Genomic DNA, 25,792 nt, shown 5'->3' on the forward strand with positions numbered 1-25,792 from the left:
GCCCCGCCGCGGGGAGGAGCCCGGGAACCGAAAGAGGAAATGGCTGAGGCGGGATGGAGCTGAGGTACCTCTGGTTGCTCTGCTGCTGCTGCTGCTGCTGCTGCTGCGGCCCCGGCGCCCAGACCGCGACCCCGACCCCGCCGCGGGGCCGCCACCCTCCGGCCGCCTTCCGGGTACCGCGCAGCCCTGTTCGGGGTCTGGGCTGGGGGGTGGAGGGAGCAAGGGTCGTCTGCCCGTCCCGTCTGGGCGGGGCGGGGCGGAAGGTCCCCGAGCGCAGTCTGAGGACGCACCCGGGTTTCTGGACTGGGCGGACGCGCGAACTTCCCCCTCCGCCCCGGGTGCCAGGGGTCGCTCCGCCCCAGGCCTGTGCCGGCCCGCAGATCGGTCCTCAGGAGAGACGTGTGGCTGTGGGTTTGTGTGATGCGCCCCAGGCGAGCACTGGATGCGTCCCGGGTGTTCCTGATGGGAGGACACACCGCTAGGCGTCCTCCCCGCCCTCCTGAACTGTCCACCTTGAGGTTACGGGAACCAGAAACGGGCGGAGGGCACCTGGCGTCCTTCTCCCGGAAGGGGGCGCTGGTAACCTTCTGTAATCCGAATTTTATCAACGAAGCGTGCATTTAGCAAACTCGGAGAATCCTACCCATTGGTGATTTTCCTGAACGCGGGCTCCGGGAATTAGTGCACCACCTTCGAAGCTCACCTGACTCGGTGGAGACTGATTTACAGAAGGCAGAGGAGTTTTATCTCCTTCTCAGATCATTTTTAAAAGGCTTCATTCATCATTTCAGATTCCACCAAGTTTTAAGACCCAGGAACAGACCAGTTAGCTAGGTATAAATATAAGGCTTTTCCTGAAACCAAGGAAACTGCAAAAGATCGTGATTTAGAGTCCTGTGTTCTGTGTCTCTGGTACTATTTAATAATTTTTTAACTCATGAGATGTCGTGATTGTGGTTTCATTCGTTATCAAGGAAAATCCATTCATGCCTAATCCAGAACGCTGCAACTTATCAGAATTGTAGTTATTACTTTTCCTGGTATGTTCATGAGCTTTCTCATGGGACCCTCGAGCTCCCTGCTCTGCCCTGCAGCTCCAGTGGTTAGAAGGGGCCAGCCTTCCCTGATCCCGTCTCCTCTTCTTTAAACCAAGCCGTGTATTTTCATCTCCATTTTATTGGTCTTGTGTTCCAGTAGCTTTCAAAACCAGAAGCACTGGTACAATTGCTGGAGAACAGTTTCTATCCTGGACTCTACTCCTGCCTTGAGGCTGGTTGCAGATGGTGGTGAAGCAAAGCCCTCAGGGGGAGAATGCTCTCACCTGCACTGGTGGTGTGTTCATTGACTGCAGAAATGAAAGCACGCCATGCGCCTCACAAAAATAATGTTTGAGGATTGGAGGCCAGTGTAATGAATGTATATTTTAAATGTATATAATTTATACTATTTATAAATGTATATGTAGGTACTTATATGCGGTAATTACTCATACTGGGCCTGTGAGGAGGCCAGTCCCAGGAGATGAGTGTCTAGAAAGACAAGTCTTCTCAGGAGAAATTCAGGGTATATGTGGGGGGATGGAAGGTTTTAAGTGGAGGAGGACAGAGGGTCAGGGGTTCTCCGTACATTGAAAAACCTCAAGTTGAAAAAGTCTGAAAAGGTGTTCAAAGCATTTGCTTTTAGTGGGAGTTTGCTTCACCAGACGGAGGCCCCAGGAAAGGAGAGTTTTTAGGGTTCTTGTCTGCAGTCACTGGAAACTTGAGTTTGAACCTCGATGGCTGTTTGGACCTAGGTGGGAAAGCTGGTCATGGGTCAAGGCAGAAAGAGTGTTGCTTGCTGGGTACCCACGAGCATCTTCCTGGCAGGATGCACTAAAGCGCGCTGAGCCTGAAACTCAGTGTAACTCTACACGTTAAGGTCTCTTTAACTCATAATGTCAGATTATGAATCGGTTAGGCTGAGACTGTTTACCTATCAGGGGAAAACGATGAACAGAATCTAGAAAATTTGCTCCACAGTCAAGTTAACATGGAAAAAAAAGAAGTTTAAAACTTAAAGCAGAGTTATAAAGTGATCTGTGTGGAGCGGAGGAGAATCGACCAGCAACAGGGAGAGAGTAGACACATACTGAGGGCCTGGCACTGTCGCCCTCGGATGTCGGTGACCTATTTCGGGATGGCTGAGAGCTCCCGTCAGCTGTGCAGGTGGGGTGGTGAGCAGCGGCTGTCTGAAGCAAGGTGTGGAAAACAGTATTCCGGGAATTGCACTGCGGACACAGTTGGAGCAAGTGTATGATTGATCAGCCTGTTTCTCCTGGCCCTGGGTTCAGAGATTGGTGGCAGGTTTTTGTCCTCCGCGGCTTCTTTATTTTCCTAAGTTCCCCAGGAAGAGCCCTTACGTTGGAAGTTGCGCGGCATCTGTTACATTTGCCCACAAACCACCATCGCATTGTTGTGGGGTGAAGCCCAGGCTCCTCCTGGATGATTGTAGGCTGCCTCACAGGATACCCGATGTGGCAGGAGGGACAGCGGCCCCTCCCTCTGCTCTTTACTCCTTGGAAGTGACCAGAGCTGTTGGATCATGCCTGTTTGCCTTTGTGGTACAACCTGTGCACAGATGCTCAGAGATGCTCATGGCTGGACCACAGGGCAGGTGGTCCTCTTATCCCTTTGGAGACCACAGACCCAACAATGGGCCATAAAAGGTGGAGTGTCTACGTGCTAATACACGTGTGACTCCTGCATAATGTTTCAGGAGTTTCACCTTATAAATTCTCGCCGTGATGTTACATGCTACATTTTTTTCAAAAAGAAAAACTTCTAGGCACGTTTCTTTAGGTCTCAATAGAAGATGATAGCATTTTACAGTGAATGAGCATAACTAATGGGCCACAGGTGCTTGCTAGACACAGCGCCTTACAGTCGTGGTGGTTTCCTCCAGAAAGACTTTATCCAAGGATGCCTGAAAGCACCATTTCTATCTACCAGAAAGATTAAGAGGTGAATGTGACGTAAGGTACTGTTGTTCGAGTGGTGATTTCTCCTGGCTCTAGCTTCACGCGCGCACTCCCAAAATGAAAATGCATCATAGCCTTGAGGTCTCGGGCCAGAATTTATCATTCATTTGTTCACCTGTCCACCGTTTATCCATTACTTTGACATTTACTCTGTATAAGGAGATGGGCTAGGTTTCCTGACTGATTCAGTGGAGAATAAGGCATGTGCTAACCTCGAAGAAGTTATAGCCTCGTATATGGAGATTGTTATGTTTAAACACGGAACTATAATCCATTTTCCAGCAAACAGGAGAATGTGAAGACGGGTACTAGCAAACCAGGCTGTTTTAGGCAGTTCGCCAAAGGGCAACTTTTTAATTCAATCTTTATTTGCACGCACACACACAAATACTAAATGACTGTACTTTTCTTATTTCACTTTGCATGTTAGATATGTGTGCACACTATTTTTATACAGATTCCAGCAGAACATACAAAAAATGCTTTGTCTAGGGAACTTTTCCAAAGTGGTAATTTATAGAAGTACATCCTTTGAAAAAAATTATTTTATTCTAATACTGTTTTCCCCAACGGCAGCCTGTGATATTTGGATTATCGACTGCCCAGGAGTGCTGGCCAGCACACTGCCGTGTGGTCAGATGAACATCGCCATCTAAGGTTTACGGCTCCCAAGACTCCTAAGAACGTCTCAGCAGCACTCCAACACAAACTTTTTACTTTTTGCTCGTTCCTGGACTTACCCGCAACTTCCAGGAACTAAAAGCAGCGACCAGGAGAACGTTTTGAATCTTTAAATCTGTTTGTAAAATGTATGATTTCTCCTCCACCAAACCTCGGAACCTGCCACTGAGGACTCTAAGAGAAAGTCTGAGAAGCAGAAGTGAGAGATTTGGGGCTGAGCGTGCCAGGCAGGAAGTGATCTTACAAACCATGCTTGCTTCTCGGTGATTTCAATATGCAGCTTATCCCGGCCGTACCGGGGGCACATCCCAGGCACACACCAGACGGCTAAGTGCATAGCAAATCACCACTGTTAGAAGAAAACCCAGATACCAGAGGGGAAGATAAATCAAATTCTCACTGCCTTCTCAGCTCAAAAATACTGATGTGCAGCCCAGGAAAGTTTCTATCTCGTCTGAGGATTTCCTGCTGGCTGAATAACTACACCTTCCTCTAGATCCCAGCTGTGCGACCTAAGACACATTTCCTATCCATGCCTCAGTTCAGGCATCTGTGAACTGGAGCAATATTAGCAACTGCCTGGTACGGTGTTAACTTAATTCATATAAAGCACCTAAGAAAACTGCTTGCATTCAGTTTAGCAATCCCTTCAATCCTGCATATTTAGGGTACCCAACAGCTGAAAAATTTCATTTTAGAGCCAAAGGCAATTTGGTCTTAAAGGATTTGCTTATTCCTTTAGAAACAGTTGAGCACCTGCAGGAAGAAAATGCACTGTTTAATTTACTCTCACTTAGTGGCAGTCTGTGAATAAGACTGAACTGGTTCTTCTTCAAGAGGTGGTGTTAAGGACCAACAGATAGCTGAGACCCCCCCCCCACCTCCTACCCCCCCCCCACGGGGGGAATTTTACTCTTACTTCGTTTTGAGGATGGTCATTTTCCTCTCAACTCACCCGACACAGAGAACAACTCCTAATTATTGTTACCAATAATTGGAAAGTTAGGGAAATTAAGATGCCCAGGGAAGAGGAGGCGCTTTCCAGTCATCTGGGAAAAAGGTCAGTTTCTCAGGAATTTTAAAACTCCCGCCTGATCTCTCTGTGAGATTGGCCAGGTCTCTTACTGAGTTATCGTTTATCCTTCTCAGACTGAAACAGTTCTCTTGGTTTCTTGTTTTGAGCAAACAAGGTCCCTCCTTTCTGTTTATGGATTTGTAAGAATTGTAGAGAATTAATGAAATATCCCAGCTGGGCCAGCAAAGCAGCAGATTAGATGCAGGAGAGACCACTCAGAAACATCTGACATTTAATCATTAGTTGGAAAATGTGACTCCTTAAGCGTGTGTGTGTGTGCGCACACAGACACACGCACACACGCACACACACAGGCAACTCTGAGTACATGAGATTCCAGCTTTCAGAAGGAGGGCTGGCTTTAGAAGGCATGATAAAGGTAGCTTTAGGTTCAGGGCCTTAAGGTATGGTTTTGATTAGAGAGACTTAGGGTGTATGGTACATATTACTGTCAGAAGGACACGTTTTCTCTCATTTTACAATCGTAGGATAATTTCCTTAGGTTCTTTGGCCCTGACTCCCCTTCCAGGCAGGAATCTGGTGTGTCTTACTGTAACTCATCCGGTTAAGACCAAACCAAACAAAAATATGTGAAGATGATTATTTGTCCACAGATCTGTTGAAAGTTTGTTTTGATTTATCAGTTCTAAGTGAGCCACCTGTTTTTCACACGTCTGTGCCTTTCAAAGCTAGCAAATGATAGGTTTCCTGTATATCCCTCAAAACCGTACACTTCTTTTTTCATAAACAAAATGAAGGGTCAGTTTCTTATTTAAAATCTTGTTTGGCCTTAGGGCCGTTTCCTGTGTAGTTGACTGGTGTTCCAGCCTCCGTTGCCTTGTATTGAGCGCGTGTGCTGATTGGTTCTGTGACCAAGGATGTTAGCAGGATCTCAGCCTAGATGGACAGGGTGTGGTGTGTCTGTGGAAACCTGTCCTCGCCACTAGAATGGAATTAGACCAGAAAGTCACTCGAAAGAATAGTGATTTCCAGAAGCAAGATACAGGACTTTTTGAGATTTAAGTGATCCAAAACCACCATTATGGAGACATAACTAGAGTCCTGTTGTCACAGCAAATAGGAGACGAAATGTTCTTGGATATCCTGATAATTTTATTTTACTATGAAAGCAGTCTATTACTTTCAGTAGATCCCTGGTAATATCTGATTCCGTGAGACAGATTTGCTCCACATTAACCTAAGAAAATGTGAAAACATCATCTATGAATGACATTTTCTATCATCCAAAAGTTCTGTGTTTAAAGAGGGAAAAGGTAGAACATGACAGTATTTAATTGAGCATTTTTATATTAGACACTGTCATATGTGTTTTCCAAACATTATCTTATTTAATACTCACACTCTGCCGGGTCAGTATTGCCCCATTTGCAAACAAAGACAATAAAGCCCGGAGAGGTTCAGTATATAGCCAAAGATCACACAGCAATGTGGTATCTGTTTATGTGGTAAGACGTTTTGGTTAGTTACAAATTTAAGAGAATAAAGAAATCCACCGTGTGTGTGTGTGTAGACATATGAGAGAATTATGCTTTGCTCAGAATTCTTCGAGGGAGTACTTTAAATATTATTAATGGTCTTGCAGAGTTGAAAGAAGGAGGTAGAGCTGAGAGGTGGGGAGACAGGTGGGTAGAGCCCCTAGGAGTTCAGAGGATTTTTCTCTTGCCAACAAGTAACATTATAAATATCAAGCAGTCTTGGCACAGGCTGGTGACAGCCATAAAATGACAGAAGTCACTGCACCTGAGTCACATGGAAATTCACACATGGGATTCTTCTGGAAGCTGGCCTCTGGTTGAAACAGGCATTTCACAGATTCCCTCAGTCAGGCTGAAGGAGTGTCCTTTCATTCACTGCTGACGTTTTATCATGAAAGGATTGTGAATTACGTCAAGGGTCTTTTTCTGCATCTATTGAAAATATCATATGGTTTTTCTCCCTCTTTTATTCCATCAGCATAGCGTATGATGTTGGTGATTTTCAGATGTTAAACCTACGTAGATTTTTTAATGGACCTCTCTGGGCCATGATGTATTGTCTTTTTATAAGTTGTTGCATTTGATTTGCTAATATTTTGCTAAGGATTTTACATCTGTAGTCATGAGGGCCACTGAGGTGTCATTCTCTTTCACCGAGATGTCCTGGTCTGGTTTTGAAATCAGGATTATACTAATCGCATAAAAGAAGTTGCAAAGGATTCTCTTCTTCTTATTTTCTCAAAGAATGTGTGTATGATTGGCATTATTTCTTTTTTAATTGGGTAACATTCACTCATGAAACCATCAGGGCCTGGAGTTTTCTTTGTGGGATGATTTTCAACGAGGAATGTAGAGCCTCTCATTGCTAAAAAGCTGTTCAAGTTTCCTATTTCTTGAGTATCCAGATCTGGTCATTTGGGTCTTCCAGGGACTTGGTCCATTTCATACAGGTTATGAATCTTATTGGCATAAAGTTGTCAGAAGATTATTCTTCTAGTGCCAGAAGCATCTGCAGTAGCCCTTCTCCCATTCCTGATAGTGGTCCTTGACGTGTCTCCTCTTTCTTTTTCCTTCCTTTCTTCTTCATCACAGGAGTAGTGGGGAGAGTGTCTGGGTGCAGGGCTGCCCCGAGCTGCAGGAAGAGGGGAGACAATGGGAGCTCACCGGCCACAAACCTGCGTCTCCCCGAACAGGCCGGGCTCAGCGCTTAGTCACCAGCTGGGTGCAGCGGGTGGGGACCCCGGCCCGCTTCGTGTAGTCGTGTGATTCAGACACAGCGGTTAAGCCCCTGCGGGTGGAGGCCTGGGAGCCCATTCTCCTGACTCCACGTGCTCCCCTGGGCATTATCAAGGCCCTGCATTCCCAGTGCCTCCCCCATCACTCCACTCGCAAAGATGCCAGTAAATACTACAGAATGAATGAGTCCTCTGAAATCCTCAGCAGTTTGCAGTTGCTGGCTTGTGTCTGTTACGTGGCCTCCTCATACCAGCTCTGTTTTTATATGTATACATCTCCTTTCCAAATTATATTCAAAGCCTTGCTTCATCAAGGTTATTTTTAAATGTGGAAAACTTGATAACTATTGATTATTTCATCAATTAGCAACCTTTCCAGGCATGCTTAATGAGGAAAAAATAAGATTATGACAAGTCTCATTAATAATTTACTTAAAAATAAACAGCTTATTGTCATTTGCAGCAAAATAGATGGACCTGGAGATCATCATTCTAAGTAAAGTCAGACAGAGAAAGACAAACGCCGTATGATATCGCTTATATGTTTAATCTAAAAAAAAAGATACAAATGAACTTATTTACAGACTGGAAATAGACTTACAGACATACAAAGCAAATTTATGGTTCCCAAAGGAGAAAGGAGATTGGGGGAGGGAGAAATTAGGAGTTTGGGATTAACAGATACACACTACCGTGTATAAAATAAATAAGCAACAAAGACCTACTGTAGAGCTCAGGGAACTGTATTCAATATCTTGTAATTACCTACAATGGAAAATAATCTGCAAAAGAATGTATATACATAGGAAAAAAAAATACAGCTTAAAGCTATCAAGGGCACGAGGCTTACACAGTGCAATCATGTATGTATTACTAAGTCTGTCGCGCCAGGATGCACTGAGTGCAGGGAGCTCAGTGGTGATGAGACACACCAGCCTGGCCCTCATTCTGCTCACAGGCTTCTGAGACCGACACACAGGTGCACAAGCCAACGTGGAAGAGCTGGAGTTGGAACTTACCCAGCAGGGGTGTCCTGAAGTTTCACTGACCCACGCAGTTGGTCAGTGTTAGGACATTGGGACACGTCTGTATAAAACACAAGCCTAAGGGAATTGTCACAAAACTCAAAGCTGAGAAATCCGTAAACAATGGTCCAATTTTTCCCTTGGGACAGACAAACCAGACGATCTTCCTGGGCCATTTCAAGGATGAGTGTCTTTCCCCAAGCCTTTTTACCATAAATGAACTAGGGAGCGCTATACAGCTCAGGTGGAATCAGACTTATTTATTCATTCATTTTTTTTTCATACTTTATTCATTGTGCTGGGAAACCCAAAGATAAAAATGACAACCTGTTCCAGATTCATAATTGTTTGATCACAGGAGTGTCCACTGGGGACAACTTCCATTAGTGTCTAGTGTTTATTTGCAGTTTATTTTATTTTTCTCACTACATTAAATAAATATATATTTAATGTTTCAGCATGCTTGGTGAAGAGAATTATAAATGGTTAAGACGTACCTTTCCCAGCCTCAAAAATTATTCCTGAAATCAGACAGTATTTTTAATACAAAACATTTATAAATGTAATCTGATTATTTTATATAATCTTTTACTGTGACTTGCAGGAAATAAATCAGGCTTTGACTTTTACATCTGAAAAGTATCTCCAAGTCAGTTACACACAAATGGCTCTGGAAAGTTAACAAGTGATATAAATCAGCGTGTTTTTTTTTCCCCCTTTTAGGAAAGCCTTAACAGACATCGATATTTGAATTCTTTATTTCCTCGTGAAAACTCCACTGCCGTCTACGGAATAAACCAGTTTTCTTATTTGTTTCCTGAAGAGTTTAAAGGTGTGGTGCGATGGTGGTGCTATTAGATGGTTGGGTTCCTGATTTTAACTTAAGCCCTTAGTTTTTGAGAATTGTTCAGTTGTGAATCTGGTGAATTGAGTAACATTAACATTTATTAAACAGTAAGTGTCAAGCATGTACAGGTGCTGACAGGAAAATAAATTCATGGCCACACTCTTCAAATTACTGCTCCAGATCTAAATATTATGAATACGGACACTTCCCTGTGGCTCTGAGGGACAACAGCTTATCCCTTCTCCAGGTTTCTCTGCTATTTCTATTCAAGACACCATGGTTCCATGGGTTATGATGAAGCAGGTAATGTCAATTATAGTCAGTTTTATATTGACCTGTTTCTATCAAACAAGTCATTTCATGTGACAGCTCCAATCCTATTATGGAAATTTGTATTTCTTGTAGTTTTCAGCTAATCCATCTCATGTTATAGAAAAGCACAAATGGCAGATTTCATTAGCAACTTTATTGCTTCTGTAGAAAAGTTCCTCCAGAAAGAACTTCTATAATATAATGTTGATTGTCTTTTCCATGTTTATATCCAGCCATTTATTTAAGAAGCAGAGCTTCCAGATTTCCCAGATACCCAGCGGACGTGCAGAAAGCCATCCCTAACGTGTCTTTGCCGCTAAGATTTGACTGGAGGGACAAGCATGTTGTAACGCAAGTGAGAAACCAGCAGGCGGTATGTTTTAAGATTTTTTTTTTCTTTTCTAATCATCTCAGCATGGGAGGTCACCTTTGAGGTCAAGTTCAATGAGACTTGCATTTCCGTAGGTAAAAATCACACCCCATCAGCAAAAAGTGACAGTGAAAGGAGAATCCTGCTGGAAGGAGCAGATGTCAAGGTCCTGCCTGTATTCTGAGGCAAGCCTTGCTGGCTGTTTCCCGCACTGACACGGGGACACTGCCCCGTAGCTGTGCCAGGCCACCGAGCCTTCTGCAGACCCGCCGACAGAGGGCTGGGGGAGGCAGACTTGACTGCTAAATGCACAAGTAGTTCAAAAAGAGAACCACACCGAAAAAGTCACCTGAAATCAAATACCTTCACCACCAGAGTGCCCTGAGCCCTTGGGTGCTCATTCCTTGAGCGCCATCAGAAAACTTAGCCCCAGCCCCACCCGGGCAGGATCACACACATTTTATCTGTGATCCTTTAAGATGCAGTCAGTCCTGCTATAATGTGACATAAATGTTCCTAAAAAATCGCCCACTGTACAAAATCCTGCAATAAGGATTGCAGGAGAAGTGAAGTCAGGGTACAGCGCCGAAAAACTGCGTGACGCTTTAAAGAAAACACAGGAAAGTAATCCAAGTGGCAGGGCAGTTTTACACATGGTAAGCGATAAAGAAGTGAATCCGCACAGCAATAAATGCAGCCTTTTACCCTGGAGAGCGAGCCTGTGGGGGTGGGGGCGGGAGGGGCTGCAGCTTGTGAGTCCTTGTGAAGAGTCTCTGAAATCGGGAGTTTGAGATTTGCAGATACTAACTACTACATATAAAATAGATAAGCAACAAGTTTATACTGTGTAGCACAGGGAACTAGATTCAGCATCTTACAGTAACCTATAATGAAAAAGAATATATGCATGTACACATATGACTGAATCACGATGCTGTGCACCAGAAATTGACACATTGTAACTGACTATACTTCTGTTTTTAAAAATGGAAGAAAAAAAGGGTGTAGGTGGGTGTGCGCCTCCCCGGTGGTGAGCCCCCTGCGCTGACAGCTGGTGGAGGGCTGGTGTGCGTGCTCTGTGCCCCCGCCAGGCACACGGAGTGTCTAGTGCTGCGGGAAGTCGGTCCCTGGACACAGGGACGTGGTCTCAACTTGTCTGCATTGGGAACTTCAATGGGTCGTTCAGCCTCCTCTCGTGAGGCCCATGTCCTAAAGCCGGCGCTTCCGTCTCGTTGGGATGATCCTTTTTTATGTCTCAGGTTCTGTACTGAATGTTGTGCATTCAATGCCACCACCAAATCATTTGCTTTATTATTGGATTCATTATCAAATGTGTGGGAGTCTGAAACCATCCAGAAGTGCCTACGTTGTGTGGAAGGGGAACTTTTAACTAGAAATCCCTTTACTAGAGGAAGGCCCTCCTGGGTGGCTCTGGGGAGGTGACCTAACGCTAGCCATCACTTTGGTGTCAGGGTCTGCACTGACATTGCTCAAGGGGCGGAGACCCTGCAGTGGAGTCCCTGAGTGGAGGTCTTGCTCTGCTCCGGGGACAGACACACAGTACGTAAGACTACTTGAAGCCGCTCAGAACTTCACTCCACAGAGACGGCCAGGTGCCCCTCCTTTCCTGCAGCATGTGGGGTTAAGTCGGTTCTGCCCTCATCCCTGCCTTCTCTGTGACCCTTCATTCTTGCATGAAATCCCAAGGACGTTTCCTCCACCTCCCCCCTTGCTTCCAGGACCAGCACTTTATTCTTCTGGTCTTGTTTGTCCGAATTACCAGATCCAACATCAGGAAACTCGTCAGCCAGTATTTCAGGGAGGAAGGATCCGTATGGGTTTCCACTGCTGGGACGTTTCGATGCGTTCATGATGTGCCCGCGCTAGCAACTGGATAGACTGAAAACTCGTTCACGGAGCCCTGTGTCCGTCAGATAAGGACTGCCCCGCGGGCACCTGCAGCCTCACCCCCGCCTCGCTCTCCTCCCGCCCCCGGGGGAGCTGGTGAACCGCACAGCAGCAGTGTCAGGGTGACGCCTGGAGGGGGCGGTGGGGGGTACACTTCTTCAGGACAGAGGCCACCTGTTCAGTGACCTGATCCATTTTTGAAAAGACCTCCAGTCCAAGTGTTTCCCCAGTCTCTAAAACTCACTTTGATTTTGCGTTGTCCGACTTGCAATAGCGACACCTCCCATGTACCTTTCATTTGTGACTAGATTTTGATGCTTCTAAGAGAATTTGGTTTTCTTTTCTTTTTTCCATTGGAAAATCTCCAGGGTCAGCATCTGTGCTCTGCCGGCCTCCAGACCCTGCTCGCTTGACTCGGCTCGCTCACGCGGGACGTCTAGAGACGCGGTGAGCTAGGTCTGGGGGGGCTCTGGCTGACGGGCACCGCTCTGTTTCCCCGGCCGCAGTGCGGCGGCTGCTGGGCTTTCAGCGTGGTGGCGGCCGCTGAGTCCGCGCGCGCCAGGGCGGGGCAGCCTCTGGAGGCCCTGAGTGTCCAGCAGGTCATCGACTGTTCCTACGACAACTACGGCTGCAGCGGAGGGTCCACGCTCAGCGCCCTGAACTGGCTCAGTAAGGTGCCTGCTTTTTTAAACTGCCTGTTGCACGTCTGCTCCGAACTCAAGACAGTTCACTCTCACATACAAAGTAGTGTTTTCAGGTTCGGAAACGTAGATGAGCCAAGCTGGAGTTCATCACAAGGTTTAAGGACAAGTCGCTTTGGTAGTTCTGGGTCTTCTGCGATTCCATGTAAATTTTAGGATTATGTGTCCTAGTTCTGTGAAACTTGTCCTGGGTGATTTGATGGGGATCGTGTTAAATCTGTAGTGGCAGTGTGGCCATTTTAACAATATTGATTCTTCCATCCCAACAGTGTGGGATATCCTTCCATGTCTTTAAGTTTTCTCTGATTTCCTTAATCAGCGTTTCATAGTTCTCCACATGTGTGAGTTTCGGATTAGCACATACACACTACTATATATAAAATGAACAACAAGGTCCTACTGTACAGCACAGGGAACTATATTTGATACCTTGTAATAGCTTATAATGAAAAAGAATATGAAAAGGAATATATATGTATAACTGAATCACTATGCTGTACACCAGAAACTAACACAACACTGTAAATTGACTATACTTCAATTTTAAAAATTTTAAAAACGGGGAGGGTATAGCTCAGTGGTAGAGCGCATGGTTAGCATGCACGAGGTCCAGTGTTCAATCCGCAGTACCTCCTCTAAAAATAAGTAAATAAATAAACCTAATTACCTCCCTCTCTCCTGCAAAAAATAAAATAAATAATTTTTTTAATTTTAAAAACAAATAAAAACATTAGATTATGATATTCTACAGCAGGAAAAAAAATGAAAAAAAAAAAAAAGAATCACTTCTGGGCAGGTCAGCCATGGAGAAATCAAAATGTGAAAATCTTACCTGAAGTCTGTTTTCAGAAAATTATTTAACATTGCTTAATAAATGCTTTTTTGCAGATATATAATAATGCATAATGACCCAGAAAGATGAGGGTGTATGATTATTCAGCTCCATAGGATTTCTGATTAAGGTTAATGTTAAGGTTAAGGTTCTGAAAATTGAGGTTAAAAGGGGCACTGGAGATCAGCGAAACGCGCAGCTCTTTATGGAGATGTGGAAATGAGCCCTGAGAGGTGAGGTCCTGTTGCCAAGCCAGTAGCTGAGACGGAAATGCACCCTGGCCCTCTCCCCTCCTCGTCTCCGGGGGCTTTACCCAGGTACACTCTGTGACATCCTCCAGGATTCAGCGTCAACTGGGTGAGACCACAGAGAGGGTGCTAGTAGGTTGTGTAGACAGGGTCCTCCACACCAACATCCTTCCCCACGCACCCACTGTGTTCACGTCCCCACACACCAGGAGCTGCTCTGTGTGTCACGGGCGGCAGCGCGTAGTGCGCCCCTCACTCCCGTAAGCCCAGCGTTTGGAGGGGAGGATGCTGGCTGGACAGCTCTGAACTTCGTGGTCCACGCCAGACGCAGGAGCAGAGGGAGGTGGAGAGAAGGATGCTTGTGGGGTGGAGTGAGCCTCAGTGGTGGCCGGCGGGCGTGGGTGACACTGTTGCACCTGATCAGTAGATCGGAGGTCCTAGGAAAACGAGGCTCAGGAGAAACAGGAGCAAAGGACAAAGAAAGACATCGAGGTTAATTACCTAGGACGTCCACAAAAAACACCGAAAGCTTGACTTTATAAGATGTTAGTAACTCCAGGAATACCCACATGACGAATGTGGCCAAGCGGAATCTTACTTCACACGTTGTAACAAGTTCTGTTTCATTTTTAAAGCAGCCTTGTGACGGAGGATATGTGCGGTGATTGTTTTCCTTTAGATGCAAGTAAAGCTGGTGAGCGACTTGGAATACCCGTTTACAGCCCAAAACGGCCTGTGCCGCTACTTTCCAGCTTCACATTCTGGATTTTCAATCAAAGGTTATTCCGCGTACAACTTCAGGTATGTGTCTTCTTCTGTTGTGTTCTTCTCCGTGTTTCTTAATTTATTTTCTGTAGACTGTTTGGAATTAATAACTTTATTGACTGCATCACTGCGTACCCTTAATTGTTTTAAAACCGACTTTTTACTGGAGACGAATTGGTGATCACCACAGAGTTCTAGAGATGCCGTTTCTTAAATGCAATCTAATTATTTTCCCATGGATCATTACAAATAGAAACAGCAAACTTAAAGTCACACATTTAAATCCAGTTTAAGGCATAATTGACATTTACATCTCTTTCCAAATTTAAGTGTCCCGGTTACCCTTAGCATGTTTCAATCTTACTCTTGAATCAACAAAAATCACTTTGTGTGGACACTAGCTAATGCCAGGCAGTCTGCTTACCAAGAGCCCCCTGTATTGCTGGCATCTTTCAAGTCACCAGCTGGGAGAAAGGCGTAAACTGAAGTTCTCCTCCCAGGGCCGAGTGGGGAGAGCATGCTGAGGGGTCAACGAGGTCATGCACCCAGAAGCATGAGATGATGCAGGGGTCAGGGGGACTGGAGAGGAAGAGGACCGCGGTGGGAACCTGAAGGTCACGGTGACTCTGGACAGGCTCAGGGAAAATAAACACTAGAAAATGCTTTAACAGCACATGAGAACTCCAAGTGGCTAGGGGTCCTTTATGACCATTGCATGTGGTGCAAAATAGGTGCTCAGGGTGACAAGGACAGAGGAAGATTCACCCAACTCCTGGCTTCTCTTAAAAAAAAGATGAACAGAGCTTTGCACAGTCTTTTAAAACAGAGAAAATAGATTAAATTAAATCCAGCTAAGGTGACAGACTGCCCTGATGCTCACTGAATGTACTCTTGGTCCAGTTGGTGTCTCCCTATGGGTCTGAAAGAAGTCCAGGGTGAGACTGGGTCCTTGTCCAAAATGGACCCTCTGAATAACCATCTGTGAGTCAGGGCACGGGCTGTTGGTCCACACGGCTCCCATCTGCAGGAGGGGCTCTCAGGGAGACGAGGGACCATGTACCAGGCACCTCGGTTCCGAGAGGGCAGGACACACAGAACGCATGATGGATGTGCAGTCACTGAGCACACTGGTCCACACCTCCTTTGAGGGTGAAGGTAACGCACTTTCTAAATGGGAAAGTGAGTTCCTGGAGAATCTAGGTGAGGCGTGTGCAGACAAAGGAGCCAGCTCTTCAAAATGTCATGAGAAAAGACTCAGAGAGTCCCTTGTCCTGAGTAGCAAATTGGAAAATATTAGGAAGAAACAAGAGAAAAGGGATTGGTGTGAGTGAGAGAGACAGTGAGAGAGGGAGGGAAGGAGGAGGGAGACAAGGCAGCAGTCGCTGCACTGGGCTTGAAACAGGAGTCACCCGGCCTTTGGTTAGACAGGAGAGGCCCCTAAGAAGTCCCCACGTTTGGCTGGGAAGGGTTAAGTTTGGAGTTGGGGATTAGCAGACACACACTACTGTGTATAAAGTAGCTGAACAACAAGGCCCTACCGTACAGCACAGGGAACTCTATTCACTACCTTGTTGTAACAAGACAGTTAGAAATGCCTACTTACAGATCTTCAAAAACAGATCTTCACGTTAACAGGTAACATGAGTAAATGTTTCGAGTGAATGTGTGGTTTCTATTTCAATAAATTCCACTGTTTTGCACTTGTGTTTTTTTCCTCATCTGTGGACAGAATATCCCCTTGATGGAAGCTAATCTCTGGCTGGCATGATGAGGGATTACTCACTCTTCAAGCCACTAATTCGCCATGGTTTGCTGCAGCCATAAACTCCCAAATGCTATCTTAACAGCCTGAAATATCAGTCACTTGGTTTCAGTGTCCTGCACCCACATAGCTGACCTTTAAAAATGTAAATTAATGGCCTAATCATGTCCCTGTAAGATCCATGAAGGTGGAGTACTGTGTATTGTCAGACTTTATCAGTACAAGTCCGCGTGGGAAAGCAGTAACTGTATCTCTTGCCATCTTCACAACCTGCTCCTAGTTCTGTGGCATCTTAGCATTCTCTACCCCGTGAGTTTATTCACCTCTTTTGGGTAACCCTTCCCTGTAATTTCTTTATTTGATGTTCACTAACTTAAATTGGCTGGTCTCGCAGTTCTTCCTGGTGTGGCAGAGATGGCGAGATATCTCCACACATCCAGGCTTTCCATTTTCCTTATTAAAGAATCCCCATGTTGCAGCTGGGTACTTTGTAGCCAAAACTTTGTTTCCCATCTTCCTTGAAGCTAGATGTGGCCATCTGTCTGAGTCGTTGCCACTGAGACCCATGCAGATACATACAGAAAGTGGGATCGTTTCTGGGATCTCAGCAGGGATGCAGCACTTCCTTTTCCACTTTCTGCTGTCTGAAATACATGTGAAATGGCTGGAGCTCCAGCAGCCATTGTGGACCATGAATTGACCTGGAGAATGGAAACCTCATATACAACCAGCTGGGTTTCTGGTGTTCTGGACTCCCACAGCCACCCTGGATTGCCAACCTTACAGACTTTTTTTAGCCTCCATCACTTAAGTCTTGGTAATTGCCACCAAACCTAACCATGTTCAGATTAAATAGATCACTTTGATAAAATATTTTTACCTTGAAAATGAAACTTCTTAACCCAACAATTCCTCTTTTGGTAGTGACCAAGAAGACGAAATGGCAAAAGTGCTCCTTACCTCAGGCCCCCTGATAGTGATAGTGGATGCAGTGAGCTGGCAGGATTACCTGGGCGGCATCATACAGCATCACTGCTCCAGCGGGGAGGCGAATCACGCCGTTCTCGTGACTGGCTTTGACCGAACAGGTGAGTGCTAACAAGACTTGATGGCTGCTTTCCAGCTTGACCTGCAGTTTGACAAGTGGTTGCTATCCTTTAAAATGCTGAAATTGGTCCTATATAGATATAACCTATAACTTAGGTTATAGCTAAGTCCTCATAACCTTACAGTTTTTCTTTTTTCTGGTTTTTTTTTTTTTTTGGTTTCTTTTAAAAAAAATTTTTTATTGAAGTGTAGTTGATTTACAATGTTAGTTTCAGATGTACAGCAAAGCAATTCAGTTATACATACACATACATATATATTTTCTTTTCAGATTCTTTTCGTTATAGGTTATTACAAGAAATTGAATACAGCTCCCTGTGTTGTACAGTAGGTCCTTGTTGTTTATCTATTTTATATACAGTAGTGTATTTTACATATAGTAATGGTTACCAAGGGGAAAAGGGCAAGGAGGGATAAATTAGGAGTTTGGGATTAGCGGTGCACCTTTTCACTAGACCTGCAGGAAAAAACACCTGTGGGTTCCCCCAATCAACTTTGGTGGATGCCTTGTTAAACTGGTCCTAAATTCTTGATGTAAATAATGTGCCTTCTCAATCTGGAGCATTTAGAATAACTGTTGGGAAAATAAAGTGCATGTTGTATTTATCTAACGATTAATTTTTTTTCCTTTTTCAAATTCCCTGGAAATGTGTGTGTGTGTTTATTTTGTGCAGTAACCATATCAAGGAAACAAATTCAAACATATTTTCCATTGATTGGCTTGTGACTCTAAGCACAGCTCGTGTTTACTTAGCTAAATTTGGCATAAGTTACATTCTTTTTTTATCTTTTTCTTAGAGTCACTATACTTTTCCAAAACCAAACTTTAAATAAGCATTCTTTTACCACAAATATATTCTCTGGGGTTTGTTACTGTTCTGTGTTTTGTAGGAAGTCCTCCATATTGGATTGTGCGGAACTCATGGGGAAGTTCGTGGGGAGTTGACGGCTATGCCCACGTTAAAATGGGAGGTAACGTTTGTGGTGAGTCATGAATTTACATGGTACACTCCAGGCTGAGTGTCAAGGAAGGGACTTGGAGTATATGAAAATCACAAACCTGTCCAGTCCATCTTGTGTGCCCAGGGTACCCAAGTCACCTTCACAGTAATAACCTTCATCCTTTAGCCAACTGATAAAACTAAAATCATGTTTTAAAAAAAGACACTACTGCACATATTCCTGTTTTAAAAGAGGGGAGGGACTGTAGTAAAAAACCAATATAATGAGCAAAGCACTGTAAGATACAGTAATAATTTACCAAAGTGAACTACTTTGAAAACGAGAAAAGTACTCGACTTGGGGGGCTGAACTTCTCCAAAAATGTCTCCGAGTTCCAAATTTGCTTTATATAACTATATGATTTTCCATTCTTTTATGTATGATAATACCTAGTTAGGATCATCAAGAATCACTTTTTCTTTGTATCAAAATGGATGAAAATCTGAACATTCAGATTGTTTCTGGTTTAATATGCCCCTTGTCACCTACAAACTTCTAGCCAAGCACCCACTGGAATAGAGAGGCTCAAGCCAATAGCAAACATGCTCTTTTATTGAATAACAACATTTTTTTGTTAATTAACAACAAGCCAAGTTAAAAATAGCTATTTATGTCTTTTCAGCATATTCTAAAATCTGTACTCAAACTGTATTCTAAAACTTTTGATCTAGAAAATAGCATATTTTCCAAATCAGGCTGGACTCAAAACTATACTGTGTATGAGAGAAAGCATTTAATTTCTCGTTAGCTCTAACATGTATGCAACTTTTAAAAACTTTACAACACTCCAGATGGCGATATTTATGATAGAAGAGACTTATGGAAAAATTTGAGAGTTTATGTTTTGATTCAGTCAGGTGAGGACTGCCCAATTGTTCGATAAAGTGGAATCCATGCAATTTAATACATGGCCTGTCCCATCACCCCAGTAAAACATGTTCCATAAACTATGTGTTGAAAGGAGTCAACATCCTAGGAATCTTTCAGCCAGCAACCCAATCAGGCTTTGACTTTTCAGCATCACTGGGGGGTTGACATCATCAGAAAATGCAGATGAATTGATGCTGCCACTCCTTGAACCCCCTGCCACTAGCCACAGCTTACCTCAGCACGAAAGGACACAGACCCCAGTAGCAGGGCGGAAGCGATCAGCATCCTTCTCCAAGACAGGACTTCACTGTGATTGACTGTGTCTCTGAAATCTCTTGGGGCCATGGAAGCCCATCTGCCTTGCGCCACTGTCCATAAAAGTGATGTGGTCACCGTCGAGGACTGAAGCTGTGGTTGGCGCGGGGTCTGGGTTAAAAGTTGTCTCCCGTGCGCCTGCAGTGCCGGTTCTGGGCTGAGGGCAGCCGCCTTCACAGCCCTGGCGGGAGAGTTGCAAGAATATAATTCAGGCTCATTATCGCCTCAGTTAAGTCCACAGCCTCTTCCCCGGCCCCCAGCTACAAAGGGTGAGTTCAGATAATTTCTCCTCTCCACCCATTTCCCGGTTTCAGTCTCCATCTCCTGCCTGGTTGATTAGTACTTACACAGGAACTCAAATCCTTTCCTTAAGTTAAATCTCTGATGGTGATCACATTACTCTTATACACAATGGCCCTGAGAGATTTCAAAGACACAGCTAATCACAGTGAAATCCTGTCTTCAGACTGGATGTTTAATCACTTCCACCGTGATGCTGAGGTCTGCATTCTTTTGTGCTAAGAAAACGGTAGCAGGCTGGTAATTTATTGAAAGTTTATTAGACTCCAAATCTTAGAATATGAATCTTCAAATTGTATTTAAAATAATCCTAAAAATAATTTTACTGCCTCTAAGCAATATATATATATATAGATATAGTGCGATACATTTCAGATACATTCACCTGTTCAGTTAATAAGTTGTTTGTTTGTTTCTTTGGTAGTTTCTTGAAACAAAAATATGAGGCATCTCTTCTAATACCTGCTTCTGAGGTTGCCGTGTTTACACTGACAGGTGGTTGTAACCAGCAGATTACTTTCTTGGTAGATATTAACTCTTTCTGAACCTAAATGAAAGCGGCTTCAATTTGCCGTTTGAAAAGCGGGTGAGGAAGAACAGGGCGGTACCGACCATTTCTTCTCCTCTTAGGCATTGCGGATTCTGTTTCTGCTGTGTTCGTGTGAGTTCGAGAGACGGCTGCCAACCTGGAGGTTCATGGTGAGGTGTGGCGTTTCATTCTCAGCGTTTTTGGCCTTCTGGGCTTAACAACTACCCACTGAAGGTTCTAGAACCTCGCAGCATTCAAACTGACTTGTAGGGTGTTCTCTTCTCACGGAGAGAGGGACAGCCCGGGTCGGTAGGGAGAACGCCAGCATCTTGTCCGGGGAGCAAGTCTGTGGGAAGGTTTCCTCCTCGGAGGAAGGTCAGATTGGGGATATTTTAGGTCTCCTCGCTTTGAAGGGGCTGTTACCTGGTTTCGTTTGACGATTGCTTTGGTTGGCTGTTTGTTTATTTTTAGTGGCATACTTGCGGTAGGATTGGAGAGGTGACAAGAACTTCTTTTCCTCATGGAATACAGTCGCCAGCCCCAACCGCCCATGTACATGAGAACAGCCAGCCTTGAAGGATGTGTGCCTCTCACAGTTGCATGCGCGGCCCTCCGAGGTGAAATCTCTTAAGAATTTTCAAATGCCAGTTGTTTTACCCCAACAGACGGTGCTTACCCCTTGGCCTGTGCAGAGATCACGTAGAAAGAAGCAAAAAACAAAGCCACTTTGAAGAGAAGCAGCCAGCCCGACTGAAATTAGATGACCAGTATGGCCGCCATGAGACAGGAAAGTCTTGCGTAGCTTTGCCTCAGAGACAGAATGCTGTTTGGAACTTTTCCCTGCCAGTAGGAGTCCAATAGATCTTATTTCCTCCTTTGTTCTCCCTGGATTGAAGAACAGCGTGTCTGCCCGTATTTCTCACTCTTTCTCTTCCTCTTGACTGTGAAACCTCTCAATTTTCCTGGTGGTCTGGCCCCCCTGGCTAAAGAGGGGCTCATTGTTTACTTTCCATTTCCATTTCATAAGCATTTATTTGGCTCCATCTCTCCAAGCCTTTGTCCACCTCAGGACCTCACTCAGTTGTTCCTGCACCACTTGGAGGCACCACCCCTTTCAAAGTTCAATCTCATTAATCTGGGGTGTCAGCCAATATGTGAGTTTCCCAGCCTCTGTTTTCCCAGTTCTCCCCAGAGTCCCATCTTAAAGGAGCTTTTGATGCTCCCTTTGGCTGTCCCCTGGTCCTGGGTTCCTGATGTCCATCTGTCGCTTCTTTGTCACCTGTGTGGCTGTGTAGGAACGCAGAGCATGAAAAGCTCTCTTCTGGAATATAGGTGCAAATGGTACCATGTGCACGACTGTAAGAAGGTTGTATCAAGTAATACACGTACACGTATCTCTCCTCTAAAACTCATGGTTGCGTTCCAATGTAGACCATCTTAGAAGCAAAGTTGTGAAGGTTGCAACAACCGCTGAAAAAACAATTGAGAACATCCCATTTTTTCTCTCACTGTTGGCCTTTATTTATCAGTCTTCTTATTAGAGAAAGAAAAGCAAAAGCAAACACTGTATTTCTTTTCTTTACACCAACTGAAAGCAATTTTAAAAGAGCGTGTGTTGACTCAGGTTTGGAGATGTTCCAGAATGACAAATTGATATACAATTTGGTGAATGTTCTCCTTATCCAAGTATGCCGAAAAGGAACTATGTCTTGGTTGGTCTAGTTTGTGTTAATTTACTGATTTCTGTAAAATATGAACTCTTTTCTGGTAGTCTTTTACAAGCGATAGATATTTTTAATTACAAGGTGTGTCCTACCTCTCAGCTCTTCTGGATTCTGAAGACATTTATAATAAAACAACCTGCATTTGATGTTGGGTTAAGAAGCCTCTGTCCACAAGTGTAGGGCTGACATTTCGTGAACACAGTGTTAACGTGCTTTACATTCACACAAGAGTTTTCTCAGCTCCGAATCCATATATTTAATTTTTGGTTTTCTCCATAGACACCTTAACCTTCCCTTCTCCCTTAACTTCCACAAAACAAACAAACAAATAAACAACAACAACAAAAACTCCTGCACCTCCTGGTGTCTCCATCTAGTCCAACAGTATCAACGTGATGTCATCACTGAATCGGTAAAATTGAGGGAACTCTTCGATACTGTGTCAGGTCAGCCGTACCTCAGCCACCCCTCAGTCACCTGCCCCCTTTCTGTCTCTCCTGTCCCTTCCTCGGGGCACGTTCCTTCTTCAGTGCCTTTCACCTCCGCTGCTGTGTATTCTCCCTGCTAAAGGTGCGTCCCTCAGTCCAGAAGGTCTCCAGGCACAGCCCCAAGACCAGGACTGAGAGCACTGAGAGCTCTTTGTTTTGTAAGCCCTCCAGGTGATTCCGATGGGTGTTACACTCCGTCTGCTAGATGTCCCCTGGACTTGCATTTCTAAAAGACACCATTATCATGGTTATTCCTCTGTTTTAGACCATTCAGCGGCTCCCATGCCCGAAAGATAACATAGCAACTCTTTTAAAGGAGCTTTCAGGAAGAAGCCCTGCCCTCTTCCCCAGCCTCAATAGCGATAGTGTTCGGTGCGGGCATATGCTGTGCTCCAGCCATAGAAGGCGTGTGACGTTCACCCAGCGAGGCTAAGAGGAAAGCAGTGAAATCTTCCCATCATGATTGGGAGTAAGAATGAAGATAACCGAGACGTTCATGGGTGTGATTTCACAGGGGTCTCCAAGTGAGTCCTGAGGTAGGCAGCCTTACAGTGGTGCTGTGAGTCACTTAAGAATTATCTGAAGTCGATTGCCAGGATTAGAAGCAAAATTAAATGTGGGCAAGATTACTAACTGGGATTATAAATTGTTTTGACATTTACATTAAGAATCACTGCTACATCATTTGGGGGGATAAAAAAACTCTTGCAACTATATAGTTTAGTTGCACCAAGAAACATAGATAAAAATAGCTAAATCAAATTATTTAGTCTTAATTATTAAAAGAATAAGCCTTGAATAATGGCATTTATTCCAAGATCTCAAGGCATCTTGGTGACAGAACATCTATTAACATATTTCTTCATTATTTCTGTGTGTGTGTTAGCTTAGTTTATTTTAAAACAAAGGCAAACTATAAAACTATAGTATGAAATAATAGATTATAAATATAGACATATATGTGTCTGTCTTTCTATCTTTTTTCCAGTTTTATTATGTAGAATTATTACAGTACAACTGCACATACACATTATATTGCATGTAAATACGTATACACAGCACACTGCACATTTTTTTAGTTTTCATATATGTACTAATTATTGTTTCTAAGAACAGATTCGATCTTTAGCTTTTTAAACGTACGTTATCAAAGGAATAAAGCCAACTACAAAATAAATATCAACAGAATGCAGTAAAAACAAAGATGATGAGGTAAGTATGTTTATTCTCATTATACTGGTAGGAGACTGGGGCTTAAGTTGGTGGTTTGTACCAAAGCAGAAAATTAATAGATGGTTTGCTCTCAAGTTTGCTGACTTATTTCAAAGTGATTGCCTTTAGCCCCCATGTTACTTGTCCCTGTATTTTTCAGCTTAACCCCCATTGCACTCTTTGTACATGTACGTACACACACACACCCTCAAAGCCATGTAGGCAAAAGCAATTATATATCATTTAGAGACGAATTAGACAATGTGACCCATAAGAAAAACTTGTGATTGAGACCAAAGAATAGCTCGGTTCCACCAAGAACTTGCTGCTTGCCGTAGATAATCACCCCAGAGCAAGGCTGGTGAACACTCCAGCCTTTTTGATGAGATTTTGTACTCCCCTCATAACAGAAATTTAACTAAGGATTGCCGGACCAAGCTAGAAAGAGAAGAATGAAACTCATGTCTGATCTAAACTCTCAGTCTAACTCTCTTTACTACAAATGAACTGGATCATTGTCTAGTCTGTCCACCTCTCCGTTCTTCTGGAAAAAACATTCCTTGCTCCCTCAATTCTGCTGTGCGTTAGGGTGGCTCTGCCTCCCAGACCCTGAGCCCTGGGGCTGGGACAAGCACTTTCCCTTGTGGGGGTCCAGAGGTGCTGGGAGCGGGCACCCAGCCTGAGGGAGGAGCCCGTGTACCACAGGGATGAAGAAAGCCAACACCTGCAGAAAAGAAGAGGGGAGACAGAGGGTCCTCAAAGTTCTAGGAGTGCCATTCTCCAGGAACTGAGTCCATCCCTGTGGGCTCAGAGCTCCCCAGGGGCCTCCCAGTTCTCGGAGCTGGTGGCGTCATTGTCCAGTAAATCCCTCCCCCCGCCCCCAGGTTAGTTTCAGATTTCTGTCGTGAGCATCAAGTCCTAACATACACAAGCAATGTTTCCAAAAGATCGTATGTCAAAAGACTAATTTTTATTATTTAAAACTGTTAATTGAATAAGCCTCTGTACAGGATGCACATTTTATTGCATAAAATATTTGAAATAGCTGAAGTTTACAAGGTTATAAAGTATGAAACAATGAGATGATAATTACATTAAATGGTTACATTGAAGTGTGTATCCGAGACATTAAGTTTTTAATAGGGAAACACTCTATGTATAAGTTACAATTTAACTGGGTTAATTTCTTATCTTAATGCTTAGTCTCATATCCTCCCAAACAGGAGGCAATAAAATTATTCCTAGGATTGAATCAGAGCACCACAGTGCTCAACTATGTATGTACATATATCACATTAGGACTCTATATTCATGAAAATTCATAGAAAATGAAAAAACCACAGACTGAGAAATCGGTGTTCTTCATAGATTTCTGCAGGTGGTTTTAGTCTGATTCATCGCTGCTGAAGTAGGAGCTGTCACAGTACTCAGCCGTGTAAAGGAACTTATGAACAATTGGGTTCATCTTCGGAATCCAGTGTCGGGGAACCAGATACGTCGAAAGATTAAATAAATCTACAAATACCTTGTACCTGTCACTGGAAAAACACATGTATATAGATGTTTTAGACTTACTGGCATGGAATATGGTAAAATTTCTCAAATTATTATTATTTTGCTCTAACATTCAATGTTACAGTCTGTATTATATGTTACATGTTGTGTATATCAAATAGTATTAGTTTTAATTTGCTTCATTTTTAGTCCACATCCAAAGGTCACACTCATAAAACAATATTACATGTTTCAGTGATCTGGGTCAGGCTGTTACAGATTAGAACCCAGAGTTGTTTTATTGTCATGCCACCTTCGTAAAGATAAAGGTGTGTCCTCAATTTCTCACTTTTAAAGGATGGTGTGCAAAAAGTTAAATGTAAATCATCAGGGTTCCTAGTTGTTTGTTGGAAAATATGTCCCACCTGTAAAGAAGCTGTTTATTAATAATGCAAAGGCATTAAAAAATTGAAATACC

General features: G+C 43.9%; 2 protein-coding genes across 3 annotated transcripts in view; one reads left to right on the forward strand and one right to left on the reverse strand.

Annotated features, from left to right (window-relative positions):
• The window catches only part of CTSO (cathepsin O), a 27,314-nt gene continuing 1,522 nt past the window's right edge, over positions 1 to 25,792 (forward strand). Inside the window, exons 1-9 of one of the 2 annotated variants that reach the window (XM_032466221.1) lie at positions 1 to 173; positions 9,252 to 9,360; positions 9,921 to 10,060; positions 12,472 to 12,639; positions 14,426 to 14,547; positions 17,198 to 17,361; positions 18,272 to 18,364; positions 20,498 to 20,571; positions 20,868 to 22,266. In XM_032466221.1, the coding sequence (XP_032322112.1) occupies positions 54 to 173; positions 9,252 to 9,360; positions 9,921 to 10,060; positions 12,472 to 12,639; positions 14,426 to 14,547; positions 17,198 to 17,361; positions 18,272 to 18,364; positions 20,498 to 20,532 (951 nt within the window). In that variant the 5' untranslated portion in view covers positions 1 to 53 and the 3' untranslated portion in view covers positions 20,533 to 20,571; positions 20,868 to 22,266. Of the gene's footprint in view, positions 174 to 9,251; positions 9,361 to 9,920; positions 10,061 to 12,471; positions 12,640 to 14,425; positions 14,548 to 17,197; positions 17,362 to 18,271; positions 18,365 to 20,497; positions 20,572 to 20,867; positions 25,410 to 25,792 lie in introns of those variants that run through there. The other variant, XR_004314403.1, reaches the window with a different exon arrangement.
• Positions 24,769 to 25,792, reverse strand: part of TDO2 (tryptophan 2,3-dioxygenase) — a 15,407-nt gene continuing 14,383 nt past the window's right edge. The window contains exon 12 of the mRNA XM_006175432.3: positions 24,769 to 25,358. Within this exon, the coding sequence (XP_006175494.1) occupies positions 25,205 to 25,358 (154 nt within the window). The 3' untranslated portion in view covers positions 24,769 to 25,204. The remainder of the gene's footprint in view (positions 25,359 to 25,792) is intronic.

The sequence above is a fragment of the Camelus ferus genome, chromosome 2, assembly GCF_009834535.1.
Source record: "Camelus ferus isolate YT-003-E chromosome 2, BCGSAC_Cfer_1.0, whole genome shotgun sequence".
In the NCBI taxonomy this organism is placed as follows: Eukaryota; Metazoa; Chordata; class Mammalia; order Artiodactyla; family Camelidae; genus Camelus; species Camelus ferus.